This window comes from Lactuca saligna, chromosome 7 (genome assembly GCF_052625555.1).
Source record: "Lactuca saligna cultivar CGN05327 chromosome 7, ASM5262555v1, whole genome shotgun sequence".
Classification (NCBI taxonomy): Eukaryota; Viridiplantae; Streptophyta; class Magnoliopsida; order Asterales; family Asteraceae; genus Lactuca; species Lactuca saligna.
The window spans coordinates 139,628,105-139,644,857 of NC_136423.1; the positions used below are offsets into that span (position 1 = coordinate 139,628,105).

Sequence of the window (16,753 nt, forward strand, 5' to 3'; positions counted from 1 at the left end):
TGGGGTGGTAAGAATAATTATTTTTAGATGTCTATGCTCATTACATTAATATTTTTTTTATAATATGAAATAATCTATTACTTCATTTGCTATTTATAGGTTAGCCACAAGTCGTAACTATTTATTTGGGTCAAGATTGCATATTAATGATGATATGCATCATATTTCAGAATTTAAAAAAGACTATGTATTTGATGACTATGATATAATTATTTACTATTTTATTTTTACTTATTCTTAATCAATAATTATTATTATTGTTGATCTTCTTCATTTTTCCTTCTTATATGTAGCATTGTTGATATCGATTTGAATGTTGAGTCTTCCATTAATACTACACAACCTAACACAAAAACTGTTGTGGCCAAGCCAGAAGATTACTACCTCCTTTTTTCAAATAAAAAGCATTGATGATATTCCAGATTACAATGAGGTATACTTAATATTATTCATATTTTTCCACTATATATAACAATTTTTTTAATGTGTGTGTGTGTATATATATATATATATATACATATATATATATATATATATATATATATATATATATATACCAATCAGGAAATTGGTTTGTCTATCATTGCTACTATAATCGGTTTCGATTTAGAGGAAGGATGGTATTCTTTTTTATTGTCGTGACTGTTCAAAAAATGAAACTAAAACTGGTGATAATAGTGATGGTGAACCATTTAATATTAATGGTTGCGGAGGAGTTTCTGATGTATTCAACAAGTAAGTTCATAATTTTACATTTGTAAACTTCTTGTCTTATGAATCTTTATTACAATGTTTCAATTTTTATTTCATTGTCCATTAACGTGTCATACAATAATATTTAGGGTAAGGGTCGTAATACGTGCTCAACATGAAACTGGGTTTGCTTCTTTTGTATTGTTTGACCGTCATATTAAAGATCTTATTCACCGCAGTAATCATTGGTTGATGGAAAATATATGAAAGGTAGTGTTATATTATATTATTCTATTAATTTGTACACACGACAAGTTAACTGTATATTGTTATTGCATTTTATTTTAATCAGGATTTATAAACTACTCACATGTTTTATTATAATATTCTTTAGGATCAAGGACGCCAAAAGATCCCCGATGAGTTCAATACGATGCTTAATAGGAAGTTTGTTTTCAAAGTTCAGATTTCAAAGTTTAATCACGAGAACAATTATCACGCCTACATCGTTCATAAGATGACTGATGATGAACTTGTAGTTGATGCACTTTTCAAACATTCACCTGCATACGAAGAAAACATTATTCATTCTGATGGTACTCCTATCAACAAGTCTATTAAGGTAAAATTAAATTCGTATAATTTAACATTTTAACATTGTTAATAAACATTTATTCTTGATGCGGTGACAATCTTAATGTTGTTAATTAACATTGTTTTATTAATTTTATACAGGAAAATAATGTTTCTGTTAAAGGTGACAATATTAATGTTGTTGATCTTGATGCGGTGACACCAACAACTACTTCATTGAAACACTTATTAAGATTGTTACCACCACTGAATCGTTTGAATGGTCTTCCTCAAAAGATGGTGTTGCTCCTCATACCCTTAAGATTCCAAAAATGGAAAAACTCGAATAAATTTAGCAGTTATGATTATTTGATATTTATCATTGATGATTTTTCTTTCTGGTGGTAAGACAGCGTATTCAAGATTTCATATATCAATCAAATTGATCGTTTTGTTATATTACGCCAGGTAACGATGTAGCTGCCCTGTTGAACAAAGTAGGCCTTATAATTTGGGACGAAGCCCTAATGATGCATCGTCATTGTTTCGAAGCAGCTAATAGGACACTTACAGATATTATCCTTCCTAAGAACAATGATAAACCATTTAGATGCAAGACCATTGTATTTGGAGGTGACTTTCGACAAATTCTTCCAGTAATACAAGGAGGAAATCGTTCAGATATTGTGTAGACATCATTGCATTCATCAAGATTATGGCGTGAATGTACAGTTTTATGTTTGACTGTAAACATGAGACTTTAGTTCGGGTGTCCAAACAATGATTTTGAAGAGACAAAATCATTTGCTAATTGGATTCTTAAAATTGGTAAAGGTACTATCGGTGGTCCTAATGATGGTGAAGTTAAAGTTGAATTTCCAGAAGATGTGACCGTTCCCTCTACGAGTGACCATATTCATTCAATTGTATCCTGCATTTATTCATCTTTTCAGAACAATCTTGATGATCCATCGTATTTTCAAGATAAAACTATTTTGGTCCCTACTAATGAAGAAGTTAATGTTATCAACGACTACATGTTAGAATTGATGAAAGATGAAGGGGAAACATATCTGAGATCAGATTCCTTATGTGAGACCAAGACAGAAGATTTTTTTGAGAAATCAGTACTCAATGGATGTGTTGAACGCTTTTAAGGCCTCCGGAATTCCCAACCATAAACTTATACTAAAAAAAGGTGTTCCGGTCATGTTGCTTCGTAAGATCGACCAAACCAGAGGGCTATGCAATGGTACCAGATTACAAATCGTAAGGCTTGGAAGACACGTCATTGAAGCACAAATCATATATAGTAGATTTTTCAACGAGATTACTTATATGCCTCGCATGAAGTTGACCCCATCCGATAAAAAATTCCATTCTGTTTTCAATGTAGGAAATTCCCAATAGCAGTTTGTTTCGCTATGACCATTAACAAAAGTCAAAGACAGTCATTATCAAATGTTGGATTATACTTGCGTAGACCTGTCTTCACCCATGGTCAGTTATATGTAGTTGTTTCTTGTGTAACAAACAAAAAACGTTTGAAGGTACTCATATGTGACGGGGAAGATCGCTCAACTAATAAAACAAAAAACGTTATCTACAAAAAAGTCATGCAACGTTTATAGTTATTTATCGATTTCAGTGTTTCTTCTTCACCTTTCAATAATAACAGTTGCCATAAACTTTCTTTTATAATTATTATGCAATATATATAAATGTTTTGTAATTTTTTTAATACGTTCCCCCGCGTTTAACACGGGTTATAATCTACTGTATATATATATATATATATATATATATATATATATATATATATATATATATATATAAGTTGATTGATTAGAACCGTTGTAAGGCTTACCTTTCTTTATGCAAAGTGCTCCATTCAATTCTTTGGGAGGTCAAACCTCCACCGGCACCAGAGGTTGTGATAAGCAGCGGTTTGCCTCGTTCCAATGTCGGCGGAGCAGTCCCCACCGGAAGCTTCTCCAGATCCGCGATCGACAAGAAATGGTTCGAGTGAGTTCGCAGTCAATCTTGCTTTCGATTCAACAATACGAACCGAAGAAAACAATTAGGATGAAAAGATTTGGTTGGTGGCCCCTTCGAGAGTTGCGGGTCCTTGTCGCTGCATGAGTGGTAGCTCACGCTCAAAAGTCCTCCGACACGAGTCCTAGTCGTTGCGCTGCGTCTCTCGCGCGGGTGAAGGAGATGCATTTCTGGTACTGGTGGTATTGGACAAGAAAAAAGGGAATAATTTCTTTCTTCTTTCTGCCTTTCTTTCCCATGACGACTAGGGTAACCATCACGACAACATAAAAAGGAAGACGGAACGAAGAACGAAACTTTACGACAGCTTTTTCGTACACGTTCACTTGCATACAGTCTTAAGGGTTGGTGTTCGAATTCTCTTCTCATTGGATCCAGTTGGAATTGTAGTTCTCTTTGTTGTAACTCCCAACGCAATGAAAAGTAAAGCCTTAGTTGATTTGCTTGCCCGTTTCCCGAGTGGAGAATATGAATATGCACCTCCATCAGAGCCCCTTCCCGTTGTTGTCTCTAACTAAACCACCACCAGTACACTCTTCCGAAGACTGGCGCCTACTAAAAGAAAGGGGAGTAAATGATGAAGACTAAAGAGCGGAGAATCTTTTTTGATTCCAGCCGAGAAGACTAGTAAAAGGAAGGATCAAGAATGTTATATATTTCAGGAGCTAGATCAGTTGCCGATGAACAAGTCAGAATTGCCTAAGGATGGATAAAACACATCCTGCCTGCAGGATACCACGTCCAACCTGCCAGGTTCCCTATGACTATGAAGTAAGGTATAGGTTGTTTCCAACATAGGAGTTGTCGCAGAAAGTCTTTCTCTTTCTTCTTTATCTCAAGTCAGTCTGTAGAGGGATGGTACAGAGATAAAGACTTCTTTCACTCTATCTTCTATGAGGAAATTTTTACTGGTTTTTTTCGATGACATCTTGATTTACAGTGACAGCCTAGATAGCCACTTGCAACACTTGGGGTATTCCGAAGGTGTAACCTAGGCAACAAAAAGGGGCCCGATACTTCAACTAGAGGAGCGACGCTTGGAAAACCAAGTATTAATACCTTAAATCAAAAAGTATGACCGATTAGATGTGTGTCTCATTAGGTCAAACGTTTAAGGTTATTTATAGAGGTATTCAATAGAAACATCGAACACGTCGCGACTTAGCGCTTGTCACGTGCCCTCCAAACAATCTCATTGGGAACGCATCACGTCCATGGCTAGGACGTGTCACGCCTTACACTTTTCAGCACAATTTCACAACTTCTGTATTCCAACTCTATTTTCATCCAAATCGCTTCCTTTCACCCTAACTATGTATTATATCTAAAATAACAGCAATTTGAAATATATAAGCATCTTTTGTTCTAACAAACATCAAAATACAACTCAAATAATATGATAATGATGAAAATACATGTATAAATAGGCGCTATAGCAAAATAAAGTACTTATTTTATTTAACTACATATATGTATATAGATAATATGTGTAGGTAAAGCTTTATAAAATAATTTAGTGCCTTTTAACTCTACAAAATTCTATTCAAACAAGCACAAACTTAAAATACATAAATCTATGTCATTCAATTTGTTTATAATATTTAGCTCAAACGTGACCCATGCCACTTGTTGAAACACTTTCATGTGGAAGTATGATCTCAGGCCTTTATTTATGTATAGCATTTGTGTGGTGTAGTTTCCCGGGCCTAAGGAAATATCGAGATTTTAAGAAATGCAATTGGGTTAGCCACAAAGAAATATGGACCCACAAATTTGGTCAATGTGACCCGTCTGTTTGTCCCAGGATCTTTACATGCTATTATTGCCTCCTGGAGGGATGCAAGAGCCAGTTATAATTCATGAGCCAATCTATCTCCATGACTTCTTGAATCTTGAGTGGGAAATGTCCTTTTTACCCTTTTCCCTTTTTGTTTAGATAAGGTAACAAGTAGGTCTACTTGAGAATCTTAACTTGTGAAGTGGGTAGTGGTCGATATATTCTCCCATACACAAAACTACAATTATTTTGTTTCATTATATTTATCAATGTTATTGCAATTATTGTTGTTCTTATCCAACGAGGCATTCCATATTTCCATCTAATCAGTGGTATCATAATGACAAAACTATGAATCGAATAATCATTACATTAAGTTCCCAAAATTTTGGAGATCTGTCATCAAGTTTTTATAAAACAGTGAAATCATTTAAACCTTCAAGTTTTTATAAAAAAATAAATAAAAACATTTGTTCATTATATTTGTCCTTGTTAACCTTGTTTGATAATTTTTGTATCACTAACAACGTTTTTAAATTTACATGTTTATCTTACACACGATTTACAAATACTGAGAAGTAAGCTGATAACATTTTAATATATTTTCGGTATCAGTTATGATCAATTTAATTGACATATTTTTACGTTATTAAACTCAAATCTAACTCTATTGTTAATGGAAGAAAGCTAAAAAGTCAAAATAAGATTTAAAAAAAAAAAAAAAAAAAACAATCATTGGCCATAATTCATTGCTCTTATCACAAGAAAAGTCTCAGAAGCTTCTTTTCACTACAATTTGAACGGCTACTGCTATCCAACGTCGTCGTTTCAGATACATCTGTAGATGTCACCTTTATCAGCTTCTCCGTCCACTGATTACTACTTCCACCATCGCCGGAGCTCCTTCTAGCATCGGCCATGAAAGCGGATCTAGTAAGTCCAAGTTTTAGATCCTCGGGGTTCAGTTTAGCAGCTTCATCAAAGTTGCAGTTGATAGCTTCTGATGCACTGTCGCTTTCCGTTGTCACTTGAGTAGATCCGACTGCAAACAGCTCCGGCATGGGACGTATGCTTCCACCTCGGAGCACCGTCGCTACAGCTGATTCACAGACGTGCCAGTTTCCTGTCCACAGCAGTCCGACTGCTCCGTTCACTGGATTCACCGTCCGGCCACAGGCTTCAAACAGTAAAGACTGAAATAAACCTGAACGTAACCAATTAAACAGTTAATTACAATCAAGTCGCAGTATATATCAAAGTATTAATCAATCAAAACTTCAAACAGTTTGACGTGTAGAAGGTTATATATGAGATAAATAGACAAAACTTCAAACAGTTGTGACGATATTTACCAGGTCGTTGGTGCTCAGGGACGGAGGAGAGGAAGGACATAAGGCCGGCACGGCCGAAAAATTTGGCAACGAACAAAGTGGCGTTGGCTTGAGCTTGAGCGCTTTCGATGGAACAGAGGCTTTGTCTGAGAATGCAGTTCTCGTTGCAGCCCTTTCGAAGAATTCGGCAGCCATTGCAACTCATTATTGCTTGATTGAATTAATCTTACTCATGCAACAACACCTTGAGTGTGTTTGTGTGCTAATTGTTGGAAGCGATGCCCAATAGGAATGGGGTTTGGAGGTATATATATATATATATATATATATATATATATATATATATATATATATATATATATATATATATATATATATATATATATATATATATATATATATATATATATATATATATATATATATAGTGAATATACATTACAGCCCCACCTAAGCTTAGGTATTAAACTTCTAAAATATGTCGTTTTAACATGCTAGATATACCCGGTTTGGTTTCACTTGGTAAATATATCATCCTCCACAACATTTCTTTCTTTCATTATCGTTTTATCATCCCTGTTTTCTTTCCTTAATTACCGTTTATTACTTCACCCAAGTGAACATTACTAAACCCTAAACCCTAAATTTAAACTCTAAACCCTAAACCCTAAACCCTAAATCTAAACCTTTACCTTAAACCCTAAACCCTAAACCTAAACACTAAACCCTAAATCTAAACCCGAAACCCTAAACCCTAAACCCTAAACCTAAACCTAAACCCTAAACCCTAAACCCTAAATCTAAACCCTAAATCCTGTTGTGTCGATCTTGAATTTACATCTTGAAGTATTAATCATGAATCCATTAACCGTAATCTTTATATAGTAAAACAATGTATTTTCAAGAGGTTTAGTACCTAAGCTTAGGTGGAGCTGTAATGTATATTCCATTTTCCCTATATATATATATATATATATATATATATATATATATATATATATATATATATATATATATATATATATATATTAAATCGAAGTTGGTTTTGGAGGGATAAGATAAAAATCATTTTTATCTTATCCCTTAAATATTGAATTTCAAAATGTAGTTCGGATATATAATGTTGAACATTTTAGGATTATTTTTTAAAATTTAAAATTTGGAGAATGTTAATGGTTAGTTAAGTTCCCGTCTTTGGTGGCTAATTTTTCGATTTGAATATGGGAATTAGTTATGATAGACGAAAATAAATAGTGAATTGTTTTGTTAGGATGACATCACTAGAAATATTAAGTACGGTTTAAGGGTTGAAATCAATTAAATAAATTCAAGGGCTTGAAAAGCATTTATGAGGTTTTTTTGATTGTTGCATGTATTCTAGTGCTCTGTAGGTGATAAAGAATATTATTATATGAAAAAAAAAACATAAGTTTTTTTCATATTATTTTAAGCTTACCTTCTGGTCCATTAAAATTATGTCCAAGCTGCTAACTATGTTTGGGTTGTTTGTGTATGTCTGTTTCCAAATCATGACAACTTGAACACGAATATTCCATGATTCTTTGGAGGCATCTATGTCATCCAGCTTATCAATGACGATTTCACTGTTACTGTTATGTGTCATTTCGTTTGTGCAATGAGAAATAGAAAAGTATTAGAGATAATTATGAGATATAGCGAAAATAGTAATTCAAAGATTCACAAGGTTTTTGTTTAATGTAAATATGATGTTGTTCAATTAACATAGATATTCTTGGTTGGCATACTTAACTATGAAAAAAAACATTAATTGTATTTTGCAAAATAATAATTGGCTGCAATTATGGATTAATGGAAGTAGGATGGTATCAAATCAAAACATACATAGTATGTTGATATATTTCACAGAAAACAACAAAGCAAAAAAATAAGTATTAACACTTATCATATAGAAGACTGTAGAATAGAAAAAGTATTGATAAACAATGAAATGTGTACATTTTTGCCTTTGATTAACCAAGCTAACAATTGTTTACTGATATAGAAGGCTATAGAAGGAAGAAGTATTAATTTAATATCGTGAATATCAATATAAATGAAGATGTAATAACATAGATAAAACATAATAAAAACCCACCTTTTGCAGGAGCATGGAAGGAAAAATAAAAATGGGTTTTGGCGGAATATATATATATATATATATATATATATATATATATATATATATATATATATATATATATATATATATATATATATAGAGAGAGAGAGAGAGCATCCAAGTTGGTTTTGGAGGGATAAGATAAAAGTCATTTTTATCTTATCCCTTAAATGTTGAATTTCAAAATGTAGTTACGATAGATAATGTAGAACATTTTAGGATTATTTTTTAAAATTTAAAAATTAGATAATGTTGATGTTTAGTTTGGTTCCCGTCTTTGGTGGCTGATTTTTCGATTTGAATATGGGAAGTAGTTATGATAGACGGAAATAAATAGTGAATTGTTTTGTTAGGATGACATCTGCAGAAATATTAAGAACGATCTAAGGGTTGAAATCAATCAAAGGAATCCAATAAATGGTTTTGATTGTTGAAGGTGACATCATCAGGTTTCTATTTTAATATATATATATATATATATATATATATATATATATATATATATATATATATGTTATCTTATAAAAGAAATCTCACCATTTCTATAAATAGATTCAATAAAATAATAATATTTTTTAAGACGTTCAAATTATTAAGCTAATGGTATAAGTATCCATCAATAAAATAATAATATTCTTAAGTCGTATAAAACATGAAAAATGAAGTACAATTAACCAATGCATCAAGTTCGACCAAGTCCCTTAGTCCAAACGATGAGTTGTGAAAAAGCTAAGATCCCGGAAAAAATCTTTTCAGTTCATGCCCCCTTCCCCTATATCCGTTCTTCTTCTCCTAAAAATACCCTAAGGCCACTCACTACTCATGACCACCGAATCCCTCAGTTACGTCGTGCACACCACCACCATTTATCTTTCTTCCACCAACAAACAAACCTTAATGGAAATACTCAACATAATTGATGCCGCCTCCCCCGACCTTCGTCTTCTTAAGATTAAGAGGTACAAGTTGGACTGCATAAATGAATTTCGTGTTTTTCTTCTAAACCTATATACAAAAGTCTAAAATTATCAGCTTTGCCTCATTTGAAGCTTTACATAGCCATGCTTTCTCTCTTAAAACCCTAGAACCAAAAAACGCCATAGTGTCCACCTTTTAGGTCTGTATCTTTTTTCGATGTCCTCGCCATTACCTCCAACAATAGACATTTGTTCAATTCAACTTCCTTCACTAGAACAATCCTTGATGTCAGTCGTTCATCACCACACACTACCCTACTCCTTCGTGACCACCATTAATGCTACACTGTCGCCACTCCTACAATGTTGTCACCAACATCCATGGAAGACAGCACAACATTCACAAACATCGAGCAGCTACCACCTGCTCCCTTCTCCCCTATACTTTACCTTATGGACATTAAAGTTTACACTTAATTTTCTCTCTTATTTGTCTCTTAATCGTTGATTTAGGGTTTTGGTTATGGGCTCTTCAACCTTCTTTCGGTTTATCTCTAAACAGAAACGCCTGGTGGATGTGTATAGAGAAAGCTTCAGAAGGTTTTGTAAATAATCTCTAACATTTCTCATCATTGACATTGTTTAAAGAGACCATTGAAGGTTTGACAGTTTTATTGAATTTTTTTTTGTTCAGGATATTTGAAAATCTAGGAGTAACATAAAGGAAATTGGGGTTAGTTTATTCATGGCTTTCATATATCTTATATAGAGATACTCCTACATGCACAATAATGTTATTAATTCTTTTCTTTTTGTGAGGTTTCAAATGGTGGTTACTGGATGGAATATATGGTTTTTATTTGCAGGTATATGCTTTATTTTAAGTTGTGTATTGGATATATTTGTTATCTGTGTTTCATAATGTGTGTGCCTGTTTAATAGTAAAACCAAAACAAAGGAACCTGGAGCTTAGTTTCCTGGCTTAGTTTTGGTAGGAAACAAAATTTCACCAGCAAACTTTAAGAGATGTTTATTTGCTTTCATCCTTACTATATAAAGGTTTTATAATAATATCCATTTTAGTTTTACATCTTCTTATAAAAGATTAATTCCATATAACTATTTATTGTTACCATTTTTGTTTTTTGGTGGATTTCCAAGAAAGTTTGAGGTGGATGTGAAATTTTGTTACTAGGCATGTATAAGATAATTAAAAGCTTGTATCTTTTTTACTTGTCGGTATGCAACCACTCTACTCTTTTTTATATCTTTGGCATTATATGAGAAAATATCTTATTCCTGTGGGTTATGTTTTGTGTTGGATTTATCTATGCCCATTAACATTATCAAAACGAAACAAGCAAATGGACCATGCTACTCTCGGGTCAAGTACATACCAATAATAGTTATGGGTTTAGACACCAAATCCAACAGTTACCCGAGTAACTCATCGAGTTCTTCAGTGTCCAGAAGACTGGTAAGACCCTAATAAACTCGCTGAGTCATCTCACCCACTCGCCGAGTTCACTCAGAATCCAGAAGGCGGATAAAACCACCCAACTCGTCGAGTTGGCTATGCAACTCATCGAGTTCCTTCAGCCCTTTTCTCATTTAGATGCTTTAAACTGAAATCAAGGCTCTAAACTATAGATCTAGCTTCCTAGAGTGTAGTTACCACGTAAAGTTGCCAACTTTACGTGCATGCAAGGCCTCAAAAGGTTAAAACACCCCAAACTAATCTTAGGAAGAGGTTTAGGGCATGGAGAAAGGCCAATCTTGCTAAAGTCGGGAACATTCTGTCCATGAGGTCTTGAAGGAGTCCATATCTAAATTCCTCACTGCAAAACGTGCTCAAAACGAAAATTTATTTAAGAATGAGCTAGAAATGACCCTAAACTTTTGAGTGGAGTGATATAAAAAAAATGATCAAGGTAATGACTTTTACCTTCAAATGAATGCCAAAACAAAGTAGATGCCAGATCTATAAGCTCCTTCTCGTTCCAAGCTTCTTAGTATTCAAGTCTCTTTAAGAAATACACCAAACGCACACTCTTTAGCCTCACAAACACTCAAAATAGGAGGTTAGCTCGATTAGGGTTTATCTTTGGATGTGAAGGTGGTAAGGGAGGTTGGATAAAGGACTTAAGGTCCTCTAAATAGGTTGCAAACCCTAAAAGTTAACATTTTCGTGCACAACCTCAACTCATCGACTTAAGGTCCTCCAACTCATCGAGTAGGTCCTAAAGTTTACAAGGCCTGATCAGTTTCTATACTACGAGTTGGGGCAGCCAACTCATCGAGTAGGTCTAAAAATGTGAATATAAAAGATTCATAATTTATACCTTGGTGTCGGGATGTGACATTAGAAATTGGCGCTGCACTAGGGATCAAATCGATCCTAAACTCCACTTGCCTTGCGCTAGGCACGTCGGGTAATTCCTCTAGAAATACATATGGAAATTCTCTGACTACATGCATATCCGAAACTGAAACCCCTTTCTTTATCCGAGTGTCAACCACATACGTGAAATAACCCAAACACCCATGTTATAGATACTATCCAGCCCTGGCAGCAAAACAAAAGGTTGATCCAACCCTGGTACCCTCTCCATAAATAGTCAGTTCTCCCTCACTTGGGGTTCGAACCACCACCCGCTTCCCCTCACAATCTATCATGCCACCAAACCTGATCAACCAATCCATCCCTACTATTATGCATAAACCCCCCATCAGGATAAGGATCAAATCGATCAATTAAGACACCCCGAAAATCTCCAAGGTACACTCCCAAAAAATACTTGATGTAGAAACCCCATGCCTATTGATGATGGAAACTCGCAACGGGCACTCCAAATCTCCAAGAGACATATCAAAACTCCCACTGAAGGACTGAGACACAAAGGACCAACTCGCAACCAATTTAAAAAGCACAAGAGTAGGAAAGGAGCTCCATAAGAAGGTACCTAACATATATACAATCATAAGCATACAATAAAATAACCCAACGGAATCATAAACAAAAATATACCAATTACGATGTCCGGTGTCGTCCTAGCCTCCTCTGTCGTGAGTTGAAAGGCACGATCCCTAGCCTTTGGGGCCTCATTTTTCGCTTATTGTCCATCTATAATCCTCAAAGTAGTCGGGGTTGGTGTCTGCACTGGCCCGAATGCAAGCAAAAGACATTAGGCCTTCACGTGGCCTGCCTGATCGCAATGGTAACAAATCCTACTACCCGGTACTGGGTCCTGCTAGAGACAATCCCTTATAAAATTCCCCTCCTTGCCACATTTGTGGTACCCCGTAGCTGATCGCCAGAGGATAACATGCGCCTTCCCACACTTTCCACAAGTATGGTCCCTCTGACCTCCAGATCGTGATATATCAGGCTTGAACTGCTTTGCTGCAGATTGTGGCTGCACTAGAGACGCCTCTCATCCCTTGTCTAGATCTCACTCACAATCTCCTGTCTCTATGCGACATCCTTAAGCTCGAAGAGGGAACTGTAACATTGGCTAGACACAAACTGTCAAATCTCAGTGTTGAGCATGCTCAAGTACCGCACCATTTTGGCCTACTCCGAGAAAGAATACTCAAGATAGAAAAGTGCCCTATTAGTAAACATCTTGGTGATTTCAGTGACCACCTATGTCGTATGCCTCAAAGCTTGATACTCTTAAGCCAACCTCTCCCTCTTCACCTGGAAACATACTTCGTGCGAAACATCTCCGAGAACTATCCCCAAGTAACATCAATCCTCTACTCAGGATTATAGGAACCAATCACCAGGTTCCACTAGTCCTTCACTCCCAATCAAAGAAGGTTCAGAGCATACCTGACCTTCTTGTCCTCCGAATGGAACAAGTGAAGAAATGTTGCAAAATGGCCCATAGTGGCATTTTTGTAAATACAAGTGTGTGGCACGTACGTTGGGTGTATGTGGTAGTAGGGATGTTATTTGGGTCGGAACCGGACTGAATCGATCTGAACCCGGATAACCCGAAAACCGAATAAGGGTATTTGCTTGAATCGAAAATCAAACTGAATAACCCATTCGGGTTTGGTTTGGTTCGGTTATTACCCGAATATCCCGAATAACATGTACAAGATGATTAATGACCTAATATAACCTAAAAAAACTAAATAAACCGTATTAGGATTCTATAACCCGAATTACTCGAATAATAGAATAACAATGTACTTTTAAACATCAACATAAAACATTCAAAGACTAACATAAGAGAATAACACATTGAAAGAATAACATTTACATAGTAGATTAAGATAATGAAAATTAATTTCTTACTTGAGTTTCTTGAGTTGGAGCCTAATTTTACATGACTAGACAAAGTAGGAATTCACGAATCCTTAGAGATAATAAGAAGAGTTAATTTTAGAAAGTTTGAAACAAGAGGAAGGATTGACAGAAGTGATTTCGTGTTTGGAAATAGATGAGAAGATTGGTCAATTTTGAAACGGTGAGAACAAACATAGGTTTTTTTTTTGTTAAGAACAACGAGGATAGAAATGTGAATCATGATTTTGATTTCTGTCGATCAGAGAAAGGGAACGAGGAATGCTTATTCAGGTTAGGTACTTATAACTGAATGAGCTCGTATTGGGTAACCCGAACTGAATAACCCGAGAACATAATAAGCATAATATAGATACCCGAAACCCAAATCAAATTGTTTATTCGAGCCTAATTCGGTTCGGTTTGATTCGGGTTTTCGGGCCAAATTCACATCCCTAAGTGGCAAGATCCCAAACCCTAAATTTTAGGGTTTGTACCCTATTTAAACATATGGCCTCCAAGTCTCTTATCTCATTAGCCTCCATCACTTCACTCGACCTTAGCAAACCCTAGTCCCTTGTTTGAGCATTCTTGACCTTTGGTGTTACATCCCAAAAATAAGATCCAAAATGTTCATTTTTAAATTAATAAAAATAGTATCCCAAAACATCATCATAAATCCCAAGTGGAACAATGTGTCAATACATTATAAAATATCAGAGTTATCATTAAAATGCAGACCAATATCGTGTGTGCACTAAAATCACCCCGAGCACTCCTCTTTGCACCAGAAGTACCTGAAACATAATTTAAAAACCGTAAGCATGAATCTTAGTGAGTTTCCCCTAAATATCACATACCACACATATCAAACATATAATAGGCCACGCTCGATGAGTGTAACAGGCCCCGCCCTAACTTGCATAATGGGCCCCACCCACTAAGTATAACTTGCCTCACCCTAACTCGTATAAAGTGCCCCGCCACTGAGTATAATGGGCCTCGCCCTATGATAGGTGCATTTTATGCACCAATTTTGCATGTTATTTCTATCATTTCATAGTATTCTACTTCATAATTCTTGCATTTAGTTAATTATTTGGGCAACTGCATATTTCATTAAGAATGTTTGGTACTTCACCATTTTTTATTTATTTTGCAAGCATTATGGAGCATGGATGCATGGATCTTGGATGCTTGGAGCTTTGGAGCATGAAGAGAAGATGAACCGGTCATTTCATGGCAGAAAACATGAAGATGGAACCCGAGTCATTGTGCATTATTATCATAGAAAATAACTATGTTTGAAATGTAATTCTTGTCACACCGACACGTGTCATGTTTTTCCTTTGTCATCTTGTATTTGAGCAACATGACTCGTGGTGAAGCTAGATTGAATTTTTTTGCAGTTAATTAACTTTTAGGGCACCTAATCGTTCTATTAAGTTAATAATTTGTAACAAGCAATAAGTTTTCTTATTGTAAAACATATATCACATGTTTTCACACTTCTGATCGTATGAGAAGAAATCAACATTGTTGGGAAGGTTGTACATTACCTAATGCAGTTTTTCAATACAATCTAAGAGCGTGTTTAGGTTGAATTAGTGAAGCTAGGTCTAGTCAAAGAGCATATTTTGGTTAGATAATTTGGCAAGCGATAGGTATTAGAGTGTGTTAATATTTTTTAGTACCAACTTAGAATAACAATCTTGAATTACATCAATTCATAATCAAGTCGAACAACAACATTGAGAACTAGAATTGGAAGCACTTTTACAACTTGTTTACAATTCTATTTCATTTTCTGCATGTTTCAAAGTTGATTGTTATTTTATTATTTCACTTTTGCAAACAAATCTCGTTTCTTGTAATCAAAGTACCTTGCGCAAAGAGGTATAGACTTTTGTCTTGTGTCTCTATGGGTCGACCCTGCTTTCCTTGTACTACTTTTTAGTGCATTAAAGCAGTGTATTTGGAGTCTATTGTACCCCTTTATTTGTTAGGTTTGACACGCCTAACAAATTGGCATCGTTGCTGGGTACACGGTGTTACTAATTGTTTATGCCAAGATTTTTGTGAGCAGGTACATCTCTATCAAAAATAAAATCAAAAAAATCAAAAAAAACAAAAGTGTGGCTCAGAAATGAAAACTCATTACATTAAAGACCAACTTTCTAAGCTAGCCGAGATATTTATGATGATTGAAAGTGACCAAAGTGTGCATCCCACATCTATTCCTTGTGATTTTTGTACTCAGAATGGACATCACACCAACATGTGTCCATATTTACAAGGGGAATGGGTGGAAGTGCAGGAAAGGGGAAGCTACTACTGGCCAAATCAATGGAGTCACGATCAACCTCAACATGATCAATGGTGGGAAAACAACTAAGCTTGGGGAAACAATCAATGCCAAAACTCATACCAAGCTTGAGGAAATGACCAATACCAACCAATTCCACGGTTCCAACAACCACATTCTGCACCTCCCCAACAAGCTGAAACTTCGAGCATGTCCTTGGAAGACATTGTGAAAAGCATTGCCACCACTACCCAAATCTTCCAGGAAACAACCAAAGCTAGCCTCAAAAGCTTAGGGAAACAAATTGCACAACTTACTCAATTTGTGATTGTATTGGAAACTCAATGCAAAATACCATCGCAGACTGAAGAGGACCCAAGGTATACCATTTCTGCCATCACCTTGAACGATGGGAAATATTTTAATGACCAACGATTGCAATTTAAATACATGGAAGAGGATGAAGAAGTAGAAATGGAGAAGGTATTGGATTAGTGTCTATGTCCATAACTATTTTGGTATGTACTTGACCCGATTGTGCATGGTCCTTTTGGGTTGCCTTCACACTGGTGAGTAGACAAGATGATTGTTGAGGAGAGAGGCTGGTTTATTGTTAAGAATGATAAATAAGGGTATAAATATGATTTGTTAATATATTATATGAATAA

At 35.2% G+C, this 16,753-nt stretch overlaps 1 protein-coding gene across 1 annotated transcript; it reads right to left on the bottom strand.

The window, feature by feature from the left end:
• Positions 1-5,819: 5,819 nt before the first annotated feature.
• On the bottom strand, positions 5,820-6,726 carry LOC145003900 (LOB domain-containing protein 37-like). The gene is made up of 2 exons (XM_078962805.1): positions 6,451-6,726; positions 5,820-6,302 (listed from the first exon to the last, which is right to left on the bottom strand). The coding sequence occupies exons 1-2, from the start codon at positions 6,632-6,634 to the stop codon at positions 5,857-5,859; spliced, it is 630 nt and encodes a 209-aa protein (XP_078818931.1). The 5' UTR covers positions 6,635-6,726; the 3' UTR covers positions 5,820-5,856.
• Positions 6,727-16,753: the final 10,027 nt, after the last annotated feature.